Genomic DNA, 21,881 nt, shown 5'->3' on the forward strand with positions numbered 1-21,881 from the left:
CAAAAGTCGACCCATATATATATATATATATATATATATATATATATATCTACAATACACATACATACACACACAGTGATTTATGTGTGTGTGTGTGTGTGTGTGTGTGTGTGTGTGTGTGTGTGTGTGTGTGTGTGAGATAAGTTTTTCAATAAAATGACATATTTGAGAAACTGATATTCATATGTATCAGTAAAAAGGTTATTAAATGGCCAGAAGAAAAAAAAGTAAATGTCATGAAATGAAATTCAGCCAAGGTTTTTACTTTAGTAACATATAAAACCTATTTCTAAACTAACAAACTTTGTACACCATATGCATTGTGTACTTTTCATTCTCAAAGATATGTAATAAAATAGCAATAACCCATGCCTGGGTGTGGGTAATGCTGGATTTACCCATGGTTGGTGTGGTTTGGTCACAAGTGTGAAGCCCGAGTGGGCAAAGAAAGACAACCGTGGGTAAATCCAACATTACCCACACCCAGAAGTGGGTTATTGCTATTATACAAAGACATTATTTAAGAAAAAAAATGATTACTTTTCTTAAATAATGGCATTGTATAATGCCTCCTTGCTGCCTTCCGCAGCTGTCTGGTATTCTGCGACAGTTCTGATATACTGCTCATGCATATGCTTACAAAGTACATCAGAGCTGTGGTGGAAGCAACAGAGAAAGTAAGATCTCCGTTGCTTTTTACAAAGTGTCTTGCTATGTTAAACCCATTTAACATAGCGAGACAGCTTTAAAAAAAGCAATGGAGAAAGGAAGATCTCAGTTACTTTTTTTAAAGCTGTCTCGCCATGTTAAATGAGTTTAACACAGCGAGACAGTGTGCAACGGAGATCTTGCGTTCTCCATTGCTGTAAAAAAAAGACTTATACTAATGGAAAAAGTCCGAGCAACTGGACCTTTTTCCATTAGTATAAGTCTGATTTGCAACATGCATGCTGACCAATCAGCGTGCACATTTTAGAATATTAATGGGTGGTCATTGTATAATAAAAATTTAGTAACTGATTAATACAATGCAGAATTGTTAAGGTAATATATAGCAAGACATATGGAGATTTTTGTAATAGATCAAATACTGTAGACTAATATTTTAATTAACTGTTTTTGAGATGGATTTTGATTTAATTATCTTCATTTCTTAGTATTAATTAATCTTAAGCAAAAACTTATGTTGTAGCCATTTTACTTCAACGTTTTTTCTTGCAGCTGCTAAAATTCTCCAGAAAAGAGTGCTGACTTCGCTTGATGTATTCTTTGTATACTATTAATTTATACATCACCCTTAAAGCAGACAGTTCTGGTTCATTAAATAAATGCCTCCTCCTTTTACCTTTTCTCCTACTCCATTACATGTTTCTTTTGTTTAAATGTAATCCTATTAATTTAACATTATTTCAACTTCCATTGTATCTACCCTTATCCACATTTTGTTCCTACTTTTTAATACAGTATCATCTTTGTATGCCGAAATAAAAGTTATCATAACCACTTTAACCATTCCTGTTGTCCTTCTTTTAGTAACATCATGTTGTTTTCCACAGTAATAGTTAGAAATAAACTAAAAATTAATTTGCTCCTAGGACAATGTAGTCTCAAACCTGTATGCTTTCAAATTTTATTACTCAAGTCATCAGTAATCATCACCTTAACTTCTGAATTTTTAAAAATTAATTCAGATGATTTATTATTTTATCTGATATTGCACAGTTCTTCAAACCGTCCCATCTTTAACTATGACAGACATTTTCACATGATTTGTCATGTCACAGTGTAAGGGATTTCTCCAATATCCTTGTTTATGTCAAGTCGCAGTGTAGGGGATTTCGCCAGTGTCCTCACAAGGTTCAGGTACAAAAAAAAAGTTACCTGTACTGCAGCAATGGATCTTGCCCCTGTTGTGGTTAATTCTCAGCATAGTGTTTATATTTTTACTTAGGTGAGTCCAGTTAGAGAGAAACAGCTAATGAAAACAGTCCTCCTATTAGTCTATTCTTCCATTTTCTATAAATTTCTGAAAGTCTGGACAAGTATTTCTGAAATTCAGCTTGAGAATAGAGTGTTATTCCCAAACTTTCTTTTGTATTTCAGTATGTAACCAGACAGAAAGGAGCACACACTTTTGAACCCACAATAAATGTAACAGTGATTTATTTACATATACAGACATTTTTCAATAATCTGGTAAGCTATCTTTTAAATATCTTTTAAATAACAGCTGCTCTCAGGTATCTTAACATAGAAATGCACATCATCTGCAGTGGCGGATTTACCAGGGGTGCCGGGGGAGATGAAGCTCCCCTATTGTATCCACTAACATTCAGCTGTACCACTTTGACAGTACAATGTTAACTGCTTTTTTCTTAATTTCTTTAATTTGCAAGTGCAGGTGAACACAGTTGAACTACAAGGATGAAGTCATTTCATGAGATTAGCAAAAGGACTTCATCCTCACACTTCAACTGTGTTCACAAGCCGCACTTGGTTACGCGGGGGCAGCAAACATTGTACTGCGAAAAGCGGTCTCTGTTCACAAGCCGCACTTGTATATTTTATTTATTTTTTTTATTTTACATTTGTTGATCGGGATAGTCTAACTGGATTTATGTCCATTTTCAGTAGAGTCCCGGGGAGATAAGCTCCAAGAGATTACTAGACTACTAACATACAGGTACTAGTTGTTATACAGTTAAATACTACAAATTTTAAACAGTTCAGGAATCTTCACAATTTATACAAAAAACATCTTACAAGCATTAAATAAGATAGTTTAGACTTTATGTACAAGACTTCATTAGTAATAAGAAAGTAATTGTTAAAATATGCATACGTCAAGTTTCAACAGTTCAGCAATGCTCACAGTTTAAACAATACTTGTTGCCTGCCTGAGGTAGGATGCTTTAGAATTATATGCAGAAGAATTTAACTAGAGATAATTTAAAATACCTATTAGGATAATATATGTTTTTGCCAAAGATAGGCCTTGATCTAAAAAGACACAGATAGTGCAGGAATTAGGTCTTAAGAGAGGGTATTTGGGATATAGTATAAGATTAGTCTGGATTTGTACAGGGACATAACCAATGGGTTTTAAGATAGAGTTTCAAATTGTGTTTAAAAAGTGTAAATGAAGACAGTGATGTAAGTTCATGGGGGAGTTGGTTCCAATCCTTTCCAACTGCATTTGAGAACAGAGCATCTCCTGCCATGTTATTAGATCTACATGTTGATACTAGTAGTTTATTAGATGAGCGTAAAGTTGAAAGGTTCTTATATTGGGTAATGAGACTAGCAAGTATTGGGGTATTGGTAGGTTGGAAAAGGGTTTTGTGCGCATTGGTGAGTTGTTTAAAGTGAATCTGATTCAGAAGCTCTAACCAGCCTGATTGTTTCAGATTATGGCAGTGATGGGTCCTAAAGGAGGAAGCAGTAGCAAATCTGGCAATGCTATTGTAAGTTTTAGCTAGCTTGTTAAGGTTATTTTTTGACAAGTTAGTATATATGGAAGAAGCATAGAGAAGTGTGGAGATAAGGTGGGAATAGACAATAGTGTTTCTGGCTAGTGTGGAGAGAAAGGGTTTACCCTATAGAGGGAGCCTAGTTTCCTGTTGACAGTTTTTATGGTATTGTTGATATGGGTTTCAGAGTTCAGGTTGTTATCAATGATTACCCCTAGAAGTTTAGTTGTTGGATCGGGACATATGAGTGTACCATTACTGGATAAGACTGAAATGTTCATTGGGAGTGATATATGGGTAGGAGTGAAGAGGAGGAGTTTGTTTTTTGGGGGGGTTCAAGAGGAGACAGCGTTGTAGAAACCAATTTTCTGTTTTATTGAACATTGTCTGAGTTAGAGTCTGTAGTTGGGATTGAGATTTAGCTGAGCAGATTATTGTCGAATCATCTGTGTATTGTGCACAGTTAGTTAAAGGAAAAGCTAGGTTGAGGTCATTGATAAATATTGAGAAAAGGTTGGAGACCCAATATAAAGCCCTGAGGAACACCTAGGGTAACTGGGAGATGGGATGAGAGGTTGTTGTCCCATAGCACTGCCTGCTGTCTATTATCAAAGTAGGACTGGAACCATTTTATAGTCTTTGTGTCCAGAGAGAAGGATTTTAGAATATTAAGAAGTAAGTGGTGGCTGACCATGTTGAATGCTTTTAAAAGGTCAATGAGCAGTCTTTCCAGTCTATATTAAAGTCTCCAAGAATTATTGTCTCTTGGGGAATTTTTGTGGAGAGTTCAGCAAGGATACCTTCCGGAGTGGTGGTGATGTTACCAGGGGGCAAGTAGTTACATATTATATTTAGGGATTTGCAAGGATTAAGTTGAAGTTTGGTGCTAATGCATTTTTTTCAGAAGAGGAACCAAGATCTAGTATAGATATTTGTAGCCCTTCTTTATAGAGGATAGCAACACCCCCTCCTTTTTTTACTTTGCAGTCTTGTCTCAAGATGTTGTACCCAGATGGAATAATTTCAACATTTGTGTCATAGATTTTAGCCATGTTTCTGTTAAACAAAATATATCAAATGAATGAACACCCAGGAGAGCATGGAGGTGGGCAATTTTATTATTTATGCTGCGAATATTGAGGTGAGCTATATAGAGTGAGTTGGGAGATTTAGATGGCATATTTGGGGTAACGGGAACATGAATTTGTGGTTCTGTGCTGGTTTCTTGCCCTGGTCCTCGGTTAGAATGAATGTCCCCATCTAGTAAGGAGAGGTGTAATAGTTTGTTTAAGGGATTATGGAGGTTAAAGTAATGGTGAAGAGGTTTTTTAGGTTTTAGATAGTTGTATTTGATATGGGTCAGTCTGTGATATTTAGCAGGTAAATATCTAGGTACATATGTTATATTTATGTGTTCTGGGGAGTTAATTAGAGATATAGTACTTGTTTGTGCATTAGGGAAGTTCAGCTGTAAATATTTTGACTGTTCATATGAGGTTAGCAGGTAGGTTGCTGTTAGAGAAAGTAGGAGAAAGGCAATGATTGGGAGCCTTAGTTGGATTCGGAAAGGTTGTGTTTGCATAGTGACTAATAAGCTTACTGGTGTTCTTTAAAGGGGAGGAGTTATACTAGGGGTGATTAGAGAGAGGTGTATGTAGAATGTTAACAAGATGACTGTTGTGATTGGATTGGAGAGGAAGAGGGTGTGGTGAGGATGTATAAGCTTAGGAGCAGTAGGGGTGGATGGGATTGGGGGTAGGGTAGGGGGAGCGGAGTGAGCCTGCAGGGCGAACGGAGTGGGTAGAGACAAGAGAGCTAAGGAGCTGAAAAGAATAATCAGTTGAAGCAGGGATTACAGTAGGTAGGTAACCCTAAATACTGGAATAAAGTTAAAAGAGTAGATAATAGAGCTATTTGGAGGGTGTGTGAGAGCTAACCATAAAAAGAAATAGATGTTATGGGCTACAGTTTAATAGCAAGTCTGTGGATAAACAGTATATAGCAAAAGTGTAGTACAGGTCAAGAGAACGCTTCAAGGCCTGGAAGGGACAAGTCTGCCACCTGGTGGCCCAAATTAATTTATTGTAAGCAGGGTAAAAAAGGAGGGAGTTTAGGTTCCTAATGCAAGAAAAGGAGTAGTGGTTCCGAGTGTCTTTAAATGGTGGAAAAAGTAGATTAGACTGGTTACAGAGTGGGGAGGGAGTAAAGCTGCTAGTTTTCCTGGCTAGTACTTTATAACCACCTAGATCTAATAATAAGTTATAGGCTATACTGGCCGTGATAGTTTAGACACATACTTTCATGCTCCCTTTACTGAGAAAGTACAGGGATAGGTTGCTCAACTGTGGAGACTTGGACAGGGTCCTTATTCTTCAGGTTGTTAGTTTCTGTGTCCTAGAGCAGTGTACTCAGATTGAAGAGCTGCGATTATTTTAGGAGGAAAAGAGAGAGAGAAAAATAGTAGAAACAAGACATTTAGTTTAGTATCAAAGGCATTGTAATTAAACAGAATATTACAAGCATATAGAACTGTACAAAAATGTAGTTCAGGCTGTCAAGTTGTCTAGAAAGATGCATCACTCCTTACAAGTCTTCTAATCAGTATTATAGCAATTCCTTATCAAAAGTAAGTCAGCAAAATTCTGATCAAATCTTCTTATTCTAACTAGGCTAGGAACAACACTATAGGAAGCTACAAGGTATATATCCAGTTAGGTAACAATCATAGCTGTAAAGTTATCATTAGCGCTAACACTACAGAGCAATAAATATAACTATAGCTCCCACCTCATTCTTTACCAAGCCTTCTTTGCTTGTTTTGCAGTCAGCAAAGATGATGGTAAGAACATGGTACCGCCCATCTCTGACAAATGGCACACCGTGCTTGTGACTACATGCACAAGCATAACCCATACTTCTCAACTGTCCAGAAGTTCACAGAATGTTTGTATTTTTGTCCCATTTTTTGCTCTGATACTCATAAAATTTGTGAGTTTCTGGTAAGTCTGTGATGATTGAAGTCATTAAATAATGTACATTTGAGTTTCAGACATCATATCCTTCAGATTATGTGCTAACCCATCCTGTTGTTCTATCAACTTTCTAAGTTTTTAAGACAATATTTAAAATATGTCCCGAATTTTGGGCATTTGTCTCCCCATAATCTTTTTCCAGAGTTCTCCCTGTAAGACGTTGACAGGTCTGGCACAACCTCTTTTGGAAAGCAGGGGTGGGCAAAGACAAGGCCTAATGTATTGCAGTACAGTTACCCAAACAACTGAGCTTCAAGCCTGTGCGCTCCACAAGATGAGTGCAACACTAACCCAAACAGGACTTATTGAGTTTTATCTGTACTTGATTTTTTTTTCCATACTTCTAACCTCTTTCACCAAGGAACAGATCCACTCATGACATGCCTTGTAACTTTTTTAAGGGTATGTAGATTTGTTTTCTGCCATAAGGATCTGTAGAGTAAGGGCATACCTGTCAGCTATCCAGATTTTTGCATCATACTTTAGTCTGCTCTTCGTAAGAATGTGTTGTTTTCCTGCATATCACTGAGGACAGAAGTCACTGAATAATGGCATCCATTTGAATTTCAGACATATCCTTCAAACATCAGATCAGGGAACTGAAGGAGAGATGGTGGAAACTTAGTTTACGGAAAAGAAAAAAATCAGCAGCTAACGTTCTACTGATAAAACTGGTACTGCTTTGGTGGTAGAACATTTATTGATGTTTTTCTTTTCCGTAACTTGACGTGCAGTGAACATACTTGAAGTGCAAGGTCATGTCCTCATCCGATTCACAGTCTGAGTATCGTGTTTCAACAGATGCCACTGTAGTTCTTCTACAAAATAGACATTAAACTGTACATTAAAAATGCTTGCTGGTAAATGGTCCTAACAATGAGCAAATTGGGCTAACGGAAAGACTTTTTTTAATCTACAACTTCTTTTTCAGTAAGTAATTATTACTCATAATTAAATTATGAAATTTATGAGCATAATTTGTGGCACATGGTCTTTTCCTTTTATATTGTGATATTGATTGCTGCTAGTTAGCACCTATGAGCTGTAGAGTGTGTGACACCCCTAGCAGCCTACACACAGCTTGTACTCCTGACCATTTTCTGAAAAATGTTGTGAAGGACAGTAAAAAAATGTACAAGCAGCAATGTTATCGGTAAGAAATATTATTTTATAGTGATAACAGTGCATTCATAGTCTTGCCATAAATACTATAATATAACGTACACAAATCCCAAACTTTCCCAAACAAATTCTCTTATCTTGGAAACTGTACAACCTAGGCATATATTGTTAGAACATTTTTGTTAACCAGACATACAGGCTCACATGCCAGAAATTACTTTGAGTGCATGGTTATTGAGATTGAGACAAAAGGAGGTACTGCCAGCACAGCTAGCTGGAATTTTCTAAATAATTGTATGTCATTTGTGAATATCAAACTAATTTATACAAGATGCTGGTGTTAAAAATGTATTAGAACTGTATGTCATATGTATATCAAACTGCTTTGCACAGATGTTTGTGTTGAAAAGGTATTTGTAAAGTGCTTGTGCTTAAAACATATCTACAGTGTGCCCTACTGGAAGAGAACAGAAATGTACATGCACTATTGTAACTGCTTAAAAGTATGTTAACAGAGGAAACCGGAGGGTTAACCTCAGTTCAGCAAACTTTAGAAAAATATCTGAAATTAAGTTACTTTAGGCTAGCTGACAAGTTTCAATGCAGCTAGAGACACAAAGTCTGTACTAGGAAGCTTTCTTTATTGTCTTTGGGGTGAACTATTTGCTACTTTGGAAGCATGAAGGAATGCAATTGTTTTATGACTTTCAGCACGTACCAAAGTTCTGAGCAAAAGCCCCTGTATGAGTATTTTTTACAGCTAGATGGTAAATACTGCCAGCTTCATCAATGGGGTTTTTACCTGGGAACTAGAAGTCATTAGAAGTCAGATGACCACAAATTATGTCATTCTGTAAGCTATTCCAGCAGTAATATTTTAGATATTATGAGAAGTCTCTCAGTGAGACAGAGAATTCTGTCTTGGAGCTGACAACAATAACAAAAAACATTTGCCACATCTGCCTTTCTCTAATGAAGTAGGTTTCTAGGGAACGGTATACCTCTGTTAGATTCAGTCAAGAATACAGTGAAGCTTAGTTTAGATGTTTTTCTTTATTTGTGTGAGCCTATACTGGAATGTTATTTTAAATATTTCCTGTGGTTTTGAACTCTGATGTCACTGTGAATATATATTTAGTATTGTCTTGTTCTCTTATTTATTATTAAATATATTTAACCCTTTCATTGTGGCTGATCTGTGTAAAGATATTTAAGTTTTTGGAGTATGTGTGGGCCACACCTAATAGCCTTGCACTTGGTCAAACTACCATTTGTATTGATATTAATATTACACAGTAAGATTGGGTACCCTTTGTTAAGGGCCCTAAAGTCGCTGATAAGGAGTGACTAGTGGCAGTCTGGGAAGAAGGTGACATAGCTAGTAAACCTGTGCTAGCCTTTCCCAGGTGTGTGTGTGTGTGTCAGCTACTTGGGCAGGGATACGAAGCACTGGTTGGACAAAGAGGGTGCTGGAGGTCTTGGCTTGGTCACTCAGCTGAGATCTCCACTCTATAGCTGTGCCAGTGGGGAGTCTTACTGGGGATCTGGAGAAAGAGAGAGAAACCAGCCCTGGACTGACTGTGTTCTCTGTGTGCTGTTAAGGGTAATTGCACTTGATGCAGAGAGCTGCATCTGGAAATACTGTGTGTGTACCTGTTATCCTCCCAGTTAATGTCCTCCCACAGGTGCCAGTGGTGAGGATTGAGGCTCCTTGGTCCAGTGGTGGGTTGTCACAGAGGTATTTACATTACATTAATATGAAATTATATGTTTAAATGTATAATTAGCAATGAAAATACTGGATATCTCTTAGGATGTGGACCTTACAGTGCAAATATTAGATAGTTTTCTTGAAAACGTCACTTGGTTTTTGACATATTCAGTGCATTATTTTCATAATTATGAACAAACAGCAAGTGATATAAATGGACATGAATTTCTCTGTCTCCCACCATGGCATGTCACATCATACTCATGAATAACGCGCAGGGCTCTCAGCTATGAAAATACGAAAAACAGTGATGCAGCACATCCTAGATGATCAAGCTTTGTGTTATTTTGTTAATAATTCCTTGAACTTTCTAATATTGCCTGTTATTAGCTGGCAAGTAGTTTAATTAAAGAAGCCAGACCCAAAAAGAGGAGCTATGGATATGTCGAGGTCAATAAGAAGGCTAAACCATGCATGTCCACAGCTGGTGGAGTTTGACTTCATTGGCTTGAATATATCCATAAAGAATTAAAAAGTTTAATGTCATGGGCATTCAGAAGCCATGTAGCTGAAACACTTGCTGACCTTAAGAGGTCATTCATGTCAATTACAAGTCCTGGCGTTATGGGTGCTCAACTGGATATTGTTTCCCAGATAGCAAGGCTACTACACATTAGACTGTATGTACTACAAAATCAAACCCTAAAACTCATCTTATCAAACTCCTCCAGTCAAGTTGATTTTGCAGTTAAATAATTTGCGATTAGTGCTTAGAAATGCAAACTAGTGTTGCTGAGGGAGTGAACTAGTTAGGGCTGAAAAGTTTATTAGTATAGTTAAGAGGTGGGAGATAAAGCAAGAGAAAAGATGGAGTGTGTTTTCCTTTGATCTAGGATGAGCAGAACTGAGTAATAAGCTGAGTTCATTTAACAATAGCTCTCCCAGCCATATTGGTTCTCGATCCGCCACTGCTCTAATGTTACCAGTAAGGCTTCACATCTTGAATATTGCAACACACTTTCTCTGTGTTATTCTTTTCAGTATAATATTCTTCTGCTATAGGAAGTGTAGACAGATGTTTGGCACACAGGTCCCACACATTATTGCCAAGTCATCTGTTTAAGTCTTTTGTTTTATTTATTTTTCTGTCTAAATCTAAGAACTTGTATTTAAATACTGAGGTTTGTTTATAGTGATTCATTATCACAAAGTGAAATGGAGCGCAAGGAGTAGATTACCCATTACAATAAACAAATGTCGTAGCACTTTATTATACAGCATCATTAGTTAAGTGCGCTTCACCTGAAAGACAAATCATTGTTTATTAAAGTGTTTAAACCTAAGCATTGTATGTTATAATCTAAATAAGCCAAAAACAAATACTTGAATTAGGGCGAAGTATATTTTCTAAATAACTAAGTTAATATAGTATTACTATATAACAAACAGTATACCAAGCTCAGGCCCTGACTAACACCATACAATGCAACTATAAATACAATAATAACAATTAGGAATTGCTAAATGTATCAGATACTTGAAATTTAACTAAAGAAAAAGCCAGATGACTTGGATAGGCTTTTACAAAGAATTCAAAATGTTCAAAACCAATAGCTTAAGTGCTGTTCTGATTTCAAACAGGATTTCAGTAAAATAATAAAATTATAACTGTACCAAACTGTGCATAACAACACTGCAGTTTTAACAGTAACTTTTTAAATTGTGGTTAACTGAGAATAAAACTGTGTACGAATAAGGACCAGATTCCAAATGATTGGTGCAGCTTAGCCTAAGCATGAAACCAAAAAGGAATACCTGCTGTGCCCCAACCCCATGGACTTTACTGGTGTTGAACATGGAAGAGTCAGTGTGAGAATATTTTATACAGCATCACACATATAGACTCACTGTAGAACTTCAGCCTTGTGTATATGCTGTAGTGTTGGGCTTCTACACCAAATGTTAGAAAGACATAGTGGAATAAAATGTGAAACTACAACATGCAATGCACATGACTTATGCAAACCCACCTAAGGCTAATGTGAGCTTGTTTAGGGCATAGAGGCCTGTTATACCCAACAGAAGCTAATGCCTTCCCAGGCTGTAGAACTCCCATATCTGTGCAGGAAAATGTTTGTACAAGTCAGGTCAGGGATGCAGTGTGCTGTACAGCAGTGTGACAATATCATTTTAGCTTGCACCATCATGGAAGTTAACAATTTCCAAGTGACTGCAAAAGGTGCCACAGGAGATGGCTGTCTGTGCTTGTCTGCCTGCAGGTAATTATAAAAGGTTACCCTAAAAGCCTAGTAAATAAATGTGAAATAAAATATAGTACAAGACACAGCAAACTTTTTCTCTACATAATCTGTTGGCTTATATGTATATTTATTTTTTTATCAGAGAAGTCCACTGGGGCCAGAAGAGCCCATTTGCAGTGGAGGCCCAGGGAGAAAAGCTCCACAATAATTGCAAGTTACATTTCACATGTTGCAAAAGGACATACAGCTAATTAAAGATTTACAGATAAACTCCATGATATTTGCAATTGGCTTGTCACAATGTTACAAAAATGAAAGACATAATTCAATACAAAAATTTTAACATTTACATAAAGTTGTTGCAACATAAAGTGAATATTTTTGTTATAAACTGAATTGTAGGTTTAACATTTCAAAATGTATAGCTACTAGCCATTAGTAGATTAGGAAAATATTATGCATGGAGAGGGTAATAGTATATATGAGATTGGAGAGTATAGTAAAATAAATATTAGAGAGAAAATTAGTTTTTGGTAGGGTAGGGATTGATTTGGGTGGGATGAAGTAATATTAGAGGTAGATGGATGAGTCAGTGCAAGGTGGAATGAGGGGGAGGGGTTTAAGTTGGAGTGTGGCAAGTGCATTCCCATTTGGAAGAAAGATGAGAGAGTAGCTGAGATTTGAAATTTGTATGGTTAGGTAGGTTGCATAGGTGTGTGGGGAGAGAGTTCCACTGTTTGGCTAAGGAGTGGGACAGCAGTAGATGGCCAGGAGATTGTGCAGGTTTGTGGACCTGAAGGAGAATTTGGTTTTTGCATCACAGTGAGCAGTTGGAAATGTAAGGTTTTAAGGAAGTAGCGAGAGCTGGACAGTTGGCAGGTTTAAAGATGAGCTTGTGGGCATTGATGAGTTGTAGGTAACTGAGGTAGTTGGGTAGTTCAAGCCAGTTGAGGGTGAGGAGGGAGTGGCAGTGGTGGGATGAGTATTTTGAATTGGTTGCAAATTTGAAGATTTTGTGGTAGCAGGATTCAAGTCTGAACCGAAGGCCAAGATGGAGATTGATGAAAAGAGGGGCACCATACATAAGCGAGCAGAGTAGGAAGGTGGATGCAAAAGTTTGACAGGTAGAGGGGCTTAAGAAGCAGTTGTGCCTATAAAGATCCAACTTTTGGTGGGTTTTCTTGATAGCGGAGTGGATGTGGGTGGCAAATTTTAGTTCTTCATTAATAATGATGCCAAGAAGCTTGGTGTTTGAAACCATTTCAAGGAACATGTTTTGACTCTGTATGGTGAATGTGGATTTGTCAGTGATGGAGTTTCTGGTAGGGAAAATAACATTGGTTTGGTTTTGTTTGCATTTAGTGCCAGATGGTTAGACTGCATCCAGGTTTCTGTTTTGGAGAAGGCTAGTTGGGTTTTTGCTAGGAGCTCGGTGGGGGAGAAGGCTGAGCAGATGATTGTTGAGTCACCTGCATATTGGATGATAGATGAGTCTGGGATGGATTGGTGAAAGTTGTTAATGAATAGGTTTAAGAGAACAGGGTCATGAACAGAACCTTGTGGGACATCTGTGGGTGTGGGAAGGAAGGGGGAATTTGAAGTTTTCCATTGGACAGCTTGTTGGCAGTTGGACAAGTAGCTGGAAAACCAGGTGGTGGGAGAGAGGTGTAGGGTGGAGAGTTGGGATATAAGTAGGGTGTGTGATACGGTGTCAAAGGCCTTTGACAGATCTAGGAAGAGTGTGCATATGAACTTGCCTGAGTCGCGTTCAAGGTTTATGGTTTCAAGAAAGGAAAAAAGTGCAGTCATGGTGCTGTGGCCAGGGCAGAAGCCATGGGTAGGGGAGAGGAGATTGTTTAGTGTTAGGTGTGCCATGAGTTGTGTTTGTATTGTTTACTCTAGTATTTTAGAAAGAGGGGAAAGGATGGCAATAGGCCTGAAGTTGGTAGTATCAGTATTTTTGCCACCTTTGTGGAGGGGGATGATGTAAGCATGGCACCAGATAGAAGGGACGTATAATTCTTGTATGGCTCTATTTATAAGAATAGAGATGGGATAAGCAATGCTGTTGCAGATTGTTTGAGGAAGGTGAGTGGAAGGTTGCCAAGTGCATTGCGACAGGGTTTGAGTTTGAGGAGAAGTCTTTTTATAGTGCTTGTGGGGATGGGTGTGAGGCAGAAGGATGTGGAGGAAGGTTGATGATTAGGGTGGTTGTTGGGGCAGGAAGGGGTGGTGGTGGAGGAGGGGGTTGGGAAGGAGACTGATAGTTTAGCTATGCAGTCTATGAAGAATGAGTTGAACTGGCTGGCTGTTTCAAGGTTGGAGAGGTTGGGGTCTGGGCAGGGTTTTTTTGTTGCCAGGATGCAGCATGGATGAGATGGAGTCCCAGAATTTTTGGGGATTTGTTGAGTGCAAGGACTGGAGTTTGGAGTAGTGGGCTTTGCGGTCTTTAGTTATTAGTTTTTTTGTAGAGTTTCGTAGTTGCTTATATGCTAGGAGGGTGTTAGGCTTCTTATGTTTTTGATATTGTTTCCATTTTTTGTCCCTTTGGTGCAAGGCTCATTTAATATATTTTGATAACCATGGGCAGGGATTGGTTTTGATGCATTTGGTTCGGTGAGGGGGCTTGCTGATTAAGAAGGGTTAGGAATGAGTGGTTAAAGCAGGAAATGGCATCATCTAGAGGAAGGGTTTTTAGAGGGGACCAGTCAGTATGCTTAAAGCATTTGGAGAAAGAGGGTTGAAAGAGGAGAGGTTGCGAGTTTGGATGTAGTGGTTGTGTTTATGCAGTGGAGATGGGAGACAGTCAGCGAAGGCTGGTAGGTGATCACTGAGAGGATCAGATAATGTTCCAGCTTTGATGATAAGGTTTGGGTTAGTTGTTAGGTGTTCCAGTCAATAATGGTACCAGAGGTACCATCTGTATTTGGTCTAGTTGGAGATTGTATTAGTTGGGAGAAGTTGTACAGGTTGATTGTGTGGGATGGGGCTTCAGAGTTAATAGTGATCCAACTGCTGTTGGTATTACTGAGTATATAGGTTTCATTTTTTATATTGGAGGAGGACCAGAACAGGATGTTTTCAAGAGTTTTGATATTATCAACAGGGGGAATATAGGGGCAATACATATGGACTTGTGGTTGTTTATTTTTAGTAAACCTATTATAGTTTCAATGTTGGCAAAGGTTGGTATTTTATTGGAGTAGGGAGTTATGGTATGGGAGGAGGGGTAGATTATTGCTACTCCACCTCCTTTTTTGTGGGCTCTGTTGTTGCGAATGACTTGGAAACATGGTGGTAGGATTTCACTATCTTTTATATAGGTTTTGAGCCAGGTTTCAGAAATGGTGGTAATGTTGCAGTAGTTATGGGAGAGCCAGGCATGGAGGTTAGGGATTTTGTTTTTTTTGGCTTTGTGCATTAAGTGTTGTGAGGTGGAAGGACTTTGAGTTTGTGGGTTGAGTGGAGGGTTTGGTGAGACTGATGTTAGAGATGGGTCCGGGGTTGGGGTGGATGTCACTAACCTCAAAAAAGGGCATAGCAAAATTAATTTAAAATGGGTGGCGAAAGCCAAACACACTCTGGCTAGGCTTATAAATGCCCTAGGGCAGATAGCCTAGTATGAACCTATGAACCTATAAGAGTGAGGCAATGTGTTGGGCAAAAGTAGCTTGGGGGGTTGAGAGTAGTGATTTTCTGGTACCACATTTAAGAGGGGAGTATGGGGGGTTGGGTTGGGGACAGTTTTGGTTTGAAAAAATAGATTGGGTTAGAGGTAAAGAGTTCATGTGAGATGGATGAGTAGGATGGGAAGTGAGGTTGATGGTAAGATGTAGTGGAATATGTGTGAGAGTTATGACAAGGGTTGGGAAAATGTGTGAGATAGGAAAGAGAAGAGAGAGAGATTAGTAGGGCAAATGGCATTATAGGGAGAGATGTTATGTAGAGCATTATAGGAGGGATGGATGTTTGGGGTGATGTAAATCTACAGGTGGGTGGGGTTTGGCTTGGGTATATTGTGATTGGAGAGGTAGCCAGGGGATGTATAAAGTACAGGTAGTGGGGGTGGGTGGAACTTGGGGGCAGGGTAGGGGAGCAGAGTGAGCCCGAGGAGCAAACAGAGCGGGTTACACCTTCCGGGAGGAGCAGCAGTTGCCAAACAGAAAACAATTGGTGAGAAGCTTAGCGAATACAGAAATAGGGCAGCCTATCATTTTGGTTTGAATGTTACCTTTATGTTTTTATTATTGCAAGGCTCATTTAATATATTTTGATAACCATGGGTAGGGATTGGTTTTGATGCATTTGGTTTGGTGAGGGGGCTTGCTGATTAAGAAGGGTTAGGAATGAGTGGTTAAAGCAGGAAATGGCATCATCTAGAGGAAGGGTTTTTAGAGGGGACCAGTCAGTATGCTTAAAGCATTTGGAGAAAGAGGGTTGAAAGAGGAGAGGTTGCGGCTTTGGATGTAGTGGTTGTGTTTATGCAGTGGAGATGGGGGACAGTCAGCGAAGGCTGGTATGTGATCACTGAGAGGATCAGATAATGTTCCAGCTTTGATGATAAGGTTTGGGTTAGTTGTTAGGTGTTCCAGTCAATAATGGTACCAGAGGTACCATCTTTATTTGGTCTAGTTGGGAGATTGTATTAGTTGGGAGAAGTTGTACAGGTTGATTGTGTGGGATGGGCTTCAGAGTTAATAGTGATCCAACTGATGTTGGTATCACTGAGTATATAGGTTTCATTTTTTATATTGGAGGAGGACCAGAACAGGATGTTTTCAAGAGTTTTGATATTACCAACAGGGGGAATATAGGGGCGATACATATGGACTTGTGGTTGTTTATTTTTAGTAAACCTATTATAATTTCAACGTTGGCAAAGGTTGGTATTTTATTGGAGTAGGGAGTTATGGTATGGGAGGAGGGGTAGATTATTGCTACTCCACCTCCTTTTTTGTGGGCTTTGTTGTTGTGAATGACTTGGAAACATGGTGGTAGGATTTCACTATCTTTTATATAGGTTTTGAGCCAGGTTTCAGAAATGGTGGTAATGTTGCAGTAGTTATGGGAGAGCCAGGCATGGAGGTTAGGGATTTTGTTTTTTTTGGCTTTGTGCATTAAGTGTTGTGAGGTGGAAGGACTTTGAGTTTGTGGGTTGAGTGGAGGGTTTGGTGAGACTGATGTTAGAGATGGGTCCGGGGTTGGGGTGGATGTCACTAACCTCGAAAAAGGGCATAGCAAAATTAATTTAAAATGGGTGGCGAAAGCCAAACACACTCTGGCTAGGCTTATAAATGCCCTAGGGCAGATAGCCTAGTATGAACCTATGAATCTATAAGAGTGAGGCAGTGTGTTGGGCAAAAGTAGCTTGGGGGGTTGAGAGTAGTGATTTTCTGGTACCACATTTAAGAGGGGAGTACGGGGGGTTGGGTTGGGGACAGTTTTGGTTTGAAATAATAGATTGGGTTAGAGGTAAAGAGTTCATGTGAGATGGATGAGTAGGATGGGAAGTGAGGTTGATGGTAAGATGTAGTGGAATATGTGTGAGAGTTATGACAAGGGTTGGGAAAATGTGTGAGATAGGAAAGAGAAGAGAGAGAGATTAGTAGAGCAAATGGCATTATAGGGAGAGATGTTATGTAGAGCATTATAGGGGGATGGATGTTTGGGGTGATGTAAATCTACAGGTGGGTGGGGTTTGGCTTGGGTATATTGTGATTGGAAAGGTAGCCAGGGGATGTATAAAGTACAGGTAGTGAGGGTGGGTGGAACTTGGGGGGCAGGGTAGGGGAGCAGAGTGAGCCCGAGGAGCAAACAGAGCGGGTTACACCTTCCGGGAGGAGCAGCAGTTGCCAAACAGAAAACAATTGGTGAGAAGCTTAGCGAATACAGAAATAGGGCAGCCTATCATTTTGGTTTGAATGTATTATTTATGTACCAATGGGGTGCTGCAGTTCACTGAGAAGTAGGAAAATAATGTAGTTATGGCAGGGGTTTTAGAAAGGGACATGCAGTAAATTATAACTCAATAGAGTATTAATTAAAAAATAATGGAATATGGTATAAGAGAGTACACTATTGGGAATTCCTATGAAGCAAGGGCAGAAAAGCTAAGTCAAAATATGGTGCCTTTCTACATCAGTTTTTTTGATCCTCTGTAATTAAGCAGAAGTGGGAGGGAGGTGTGCAGGTTCAAAGTGGGGGAGGGAGATAGACAGAAAGTGTAATACAAGGTTGTAAGCCAGAAAAACTGGACTAGCCCAGCTGCTAACAAAACAATCAGGGAAACAAAGCTGAGTCAGTTCCAGGTCAGTGCAGTGCAGTATCTTCCTAAGAACTACAAATCTTGTGCTACTAATCTAGTACAGTGTGGTGAAAAGGACCACCACTTCTGCAGGGAAAAACAGTTGAAGTATGGGCTGCAGGTACATAGGTAAACCTTTTCCAGTTGAAAGAAAGTAGCTTTAAGTAATTGACCTAGGAGTACAATAGGAAGAGAAAAAATGAGGGGGGGGGATCAGTAGTGTGCCACCTTAAAGTAAAAGGCTATAGCAAAAAGTATTTAAGCTGTCCTCTAAACTGAAGAGAATTCTAACATACACTAGTGTAGCTGAAAGCACTTTAGTGTTCCACCAACGCAGGGTCTCACAGTGCAGGGCAACCAGACAGCCTTTGGTTTATTGGAGGTTGGCCAAGACACAGAATAAAACTTTTGCTGGGGTATACTTGTAATGTGTGGTATTACTTAGAGTAGAATAGCGCATGTACATTTGCAGATATATATATATATATATATATATATATATATATATATATATATATATATATATATATTCTCTTTTTAAGGTGGCTGTCATGTAATTTTGGTGGGTTGTCTCATAAGTATCTGCTAAGAATGAACAGGCAAGGAAAATGGATGTTTTTGCCAAATATTCGATACTTCTTAAATCAATTACTGTCTACCCAGCAGCTGTCACTTTTCACAGTTTTAAGGGCTTCATTAGGTGGATGTTTTTTTACATAAAACACTAGATTTTACTAGATGCACCACTAGACATACCACCAAATGCTCGCTTCTATCTTTAAACCATTCGACACCTCTATAACAATTGGGGGGGCTCATGCATACTACTGGAGAAGAGCTGTAAAGGCCTGGACAATTACTTATTCACAAGCATTCTTGTACTGACCTCTCAGACACATGACCAGAACTTTACAATAGTCATGAATTTGAAAGTTGGCCCTAAATGTGCTTACATTGCTTGTATCTCCTCCTTGCTAATGAAGGAGAACTCAGCCTCTTTTAGTCAAAATGAAAACCTGAATAAATAAAACACAAATCCATTTGCAGCAACATGAAAATCATTTGTTTTCCCGTTGTGACAGGCTTTCTCAAATCCTACTCATGTGTGCAGTTTAAGTACAAATTTGATCTTGTATGTTTTATGACCTTTCATGTGTTCCACATGCAATTTCAAGCTTCCTGTTTTATCTAGGCATTTATCACAATCCTCAGCAAACCGCAAGGATACTGAAAATCAACTTGGAGCCTCCATTATGTACTTATTTAATGTGACTTCTAGAAGAATTTATACCGCACAGTATACAAATCCTGGGAGCTTGGCATAAACATAAAGGCATACATCCCATATACTGTATATTCCTTTTTCCAGTTTTATGTTTGTGTGTGTGTGTTACAGCGATTAGATTTATTTAAAGCAATTAAATCAGTCACAGGAGGCAGCTTTTCAGTGTAATAATCATATTTTTTACCTGAAAGTAGTAAATTTAAGAAGGATAGTCATACCAATATTTGTACAATATAAACAACTGAATTAGGAATACAGTACAGTTTGGCGAGAACAGCTGAATTTGTATTTGTGATATCCCCTGGAAGTGTGTGTGTGTGTGTGTGTGTGTGTGTGTGTGTGTGTGTGTGTGTGTGTGTGTGTGTGTGCGCACGCGCCTGCGTTGCATGCATGCTTAGCTCCAGTGAGAGTCAAGATAAATTAATGAAACTTTATAGCTGTCAAATTTCTAAGTGTTTGGTTTTACCCAATATTAATTTCTTACTGACCTGTCTCTATATAAATATTTAATTTAAGAAAGAACATACAATTCTGACTACTTCTGAGCTTTCATCTCTGTATATTCTTCTGCCATGTAAAAATGTAATAATGGAGCACTTCAAGTACAGATGAAAGAAATGGATGCGATATGTTTATCGCTGAGAGAGACTGATGCAGGAGTATATAATAGTATCCATTTATTTTCTTGACATCATGGGACACAGTTACTCACTCACTCACTCACTCACTCACTCACAGAAAATAAAAAATAAATCAGCACAGTACTCAGAAGTGACCTGTGGCCCACATGTCTTACATTCCATTGTATGTACACATTTTTCACTAATATATATTGTCAGCATGCATTTTGTAGTTGTGCTTTGATAAGTCAGTGTTCATATTACTTCAAGACTACCACGTAATGATGGAAACAAGATGGCAAATGTCTGCAGGTAAATACAAGCATGACCTGTATGTATGCAAAACATCCATTGTCTTGATTTTATGACACCATGTTAGCTGCCTCAGAAAATGAAACTATTTCAGTACAATAACTGAAAAATACATGGTGACTTGGAAATGTTTTCATGTACTCAAGATAGACAGCCGACCCTCAGTAGGTATAGTCATGTGTTTCATTCTTTATTTTATGCCTGTGTGAACACGAGGTCTGGAAAGTTATCAAATTGGATTCAATGTCCACTCTTTTCTGCAGTTTGGCTTTCATATGCAAGTAGCTGATAATAATTGTGAACTGTTTGCTTTACTAATTTCTCTGCTTTTCATTCATTTCAGCCCCAAAGTATTTTTAGAAGTGAGCTCACGAATACGTATGGAGCCTTGGATCTTGGAGGAGCTTCAACTCAGATAACATTTGTGCCTGAGGAACAGATAGAGTCTCCACAAAATCTGTCATATTTCCGACTGTATGGGAGGTCATACAATGTCTATACTCACAGTTATCTCTGCTATGGGAAAGATCAAGCCCTTAGAGTTATGTTGGCTAAACAACAACAGGCAAGTGTACAGTTGTTCGTATGGACCAGGATATTCTATTAAATAATGTATTGCATTGTGAATTAAAAGCAGCATTCTGAACGTCATAGCCCTATTGTGAAGTACTAAGATAACAAATAAGTGAAACAATCACAGCAATATTGGTAGCTAGTGATAATCGCAAGAGAAGTAAAGCTTCATTTCAAATTATATATTATAATTTAAAAAAGTATAATGAAGTGACCATTTGAAACCAAAATATTAAGTCATTAGCAAACCTAAAAAACTCAACAAGACGAAGTAGCTCATTGCCTCTGCTCCCTCTTGACAGTCCGCCTGTGAGGTCAGCCTTTTTGAATCACATCTGGAAACAGCCAACAACATGATTGGTTCTAAAAGCAGGATTTCTGTTTTTTTGTGGAAAGCAAAAGCACAGAAAGTGACAGTTAAAGATGTTGTTGGCCGAGTAGAATTCTGGGGTACATAGTCCACCCTCAAGCACGATAATGAATTCTTTATAGTTTATACCTTTTTCTTTTATCCATCCCTGTTGTGGTTGAATTTCTTTGTAAATACACAGTCCACTTCATAGTCTGACAGTGTATTCCATGGTCTCACATCTCATGCTCTCTCTCTCTTTCTGCAAAATAACATTTGTTGATATAAGGCTAAGTATATGGCTCTTCATTGGCTATCAGTGACCTTGCTGCTTTTATTTTCTCTTCTGTTCTTCACTGCTTACCCACTACACCTGGTAGTGCATTTTATCTGTATCCTATCTCCGTGCTGTGAGTGTGATAGTGATTGTAAGGTTCCCTATTATATGGTCGAAGATGCATTCTTTTGAATGCTTCTTGATCGAACTTGAAAGCACGAAAATGCAAAATACTGAAACGGCATGTAAGTGAATTCTTTCCTTGGGAAAGAAATCGCTTAGCTGCCTTCATTATTTTGCAGTTTTCGTCACTGTAGTTAGATCTCGGAGTTGGTATATTTAAGTAGGAGGTGTGGGGGGGGTGAAGCCCCCCACTTTATGTAATGTTTTAAAGTTTTTTTTTTCTTTTTTGGAACAGCAATTTTTTCCCCTGGGGAAAAAAATTGCTGTTCTAAGTGTTCAGGATTGTAAACTTTCACTTACATGGGGTTGATAAATCGGCATTCGCTGATTTAATAAAGACCCGACTGTAATACCTAGATGTTTCCCTCTAACTGACCTAGTG

The 21,881-nt window shown here is 38.5% G+C and overlaps 1 protein-coding gene across 6 annotated transcripts in view; it reads left to right on the forward strand.

Annotated features, from left to right (window-relative positions):
- ENTPD1 (ectonucleoside triphosphate diphosphohydrolase 1) overlaps positions 1–21,881 on the forward strand; it is a 1,310,478-nt gene that overhangs the window by 1,194,645 nt on the left and 93,952 nt on the right. For 5 of the 6 annotated variants that reach the window (XM_044056932.1, XM_044056929.1, XM_044056933.1 and 2 more), the window contains exon 6: positions 20,461–20,682. In XM_044056932.1, the coding sequence (XP_043912867.1) occupies positions 20,461–20,682 (222 nt within the window). The remainder of the gene's footprint in view (positions 1–20,460; positions 20,683–21,881) is intronic. The other variant, XM_044056930.1, reaches the window with a different exon arrangement.

Source organism: Protopterus annectens, chromosome 14.part0 (assembly GCF_019279795.1).
Source record: "Protopterus annectens isolate FY-2018-M chromosome 14.part0, PAN1.0, whole genome shotgun sequence".
Taxonomy (NCBI): domain Eukaryota; kingdom Metazoa; phylum Chordata; order Ceratodontiformes; family Protopteridae; genus Protopterus; species Protopterus annectens.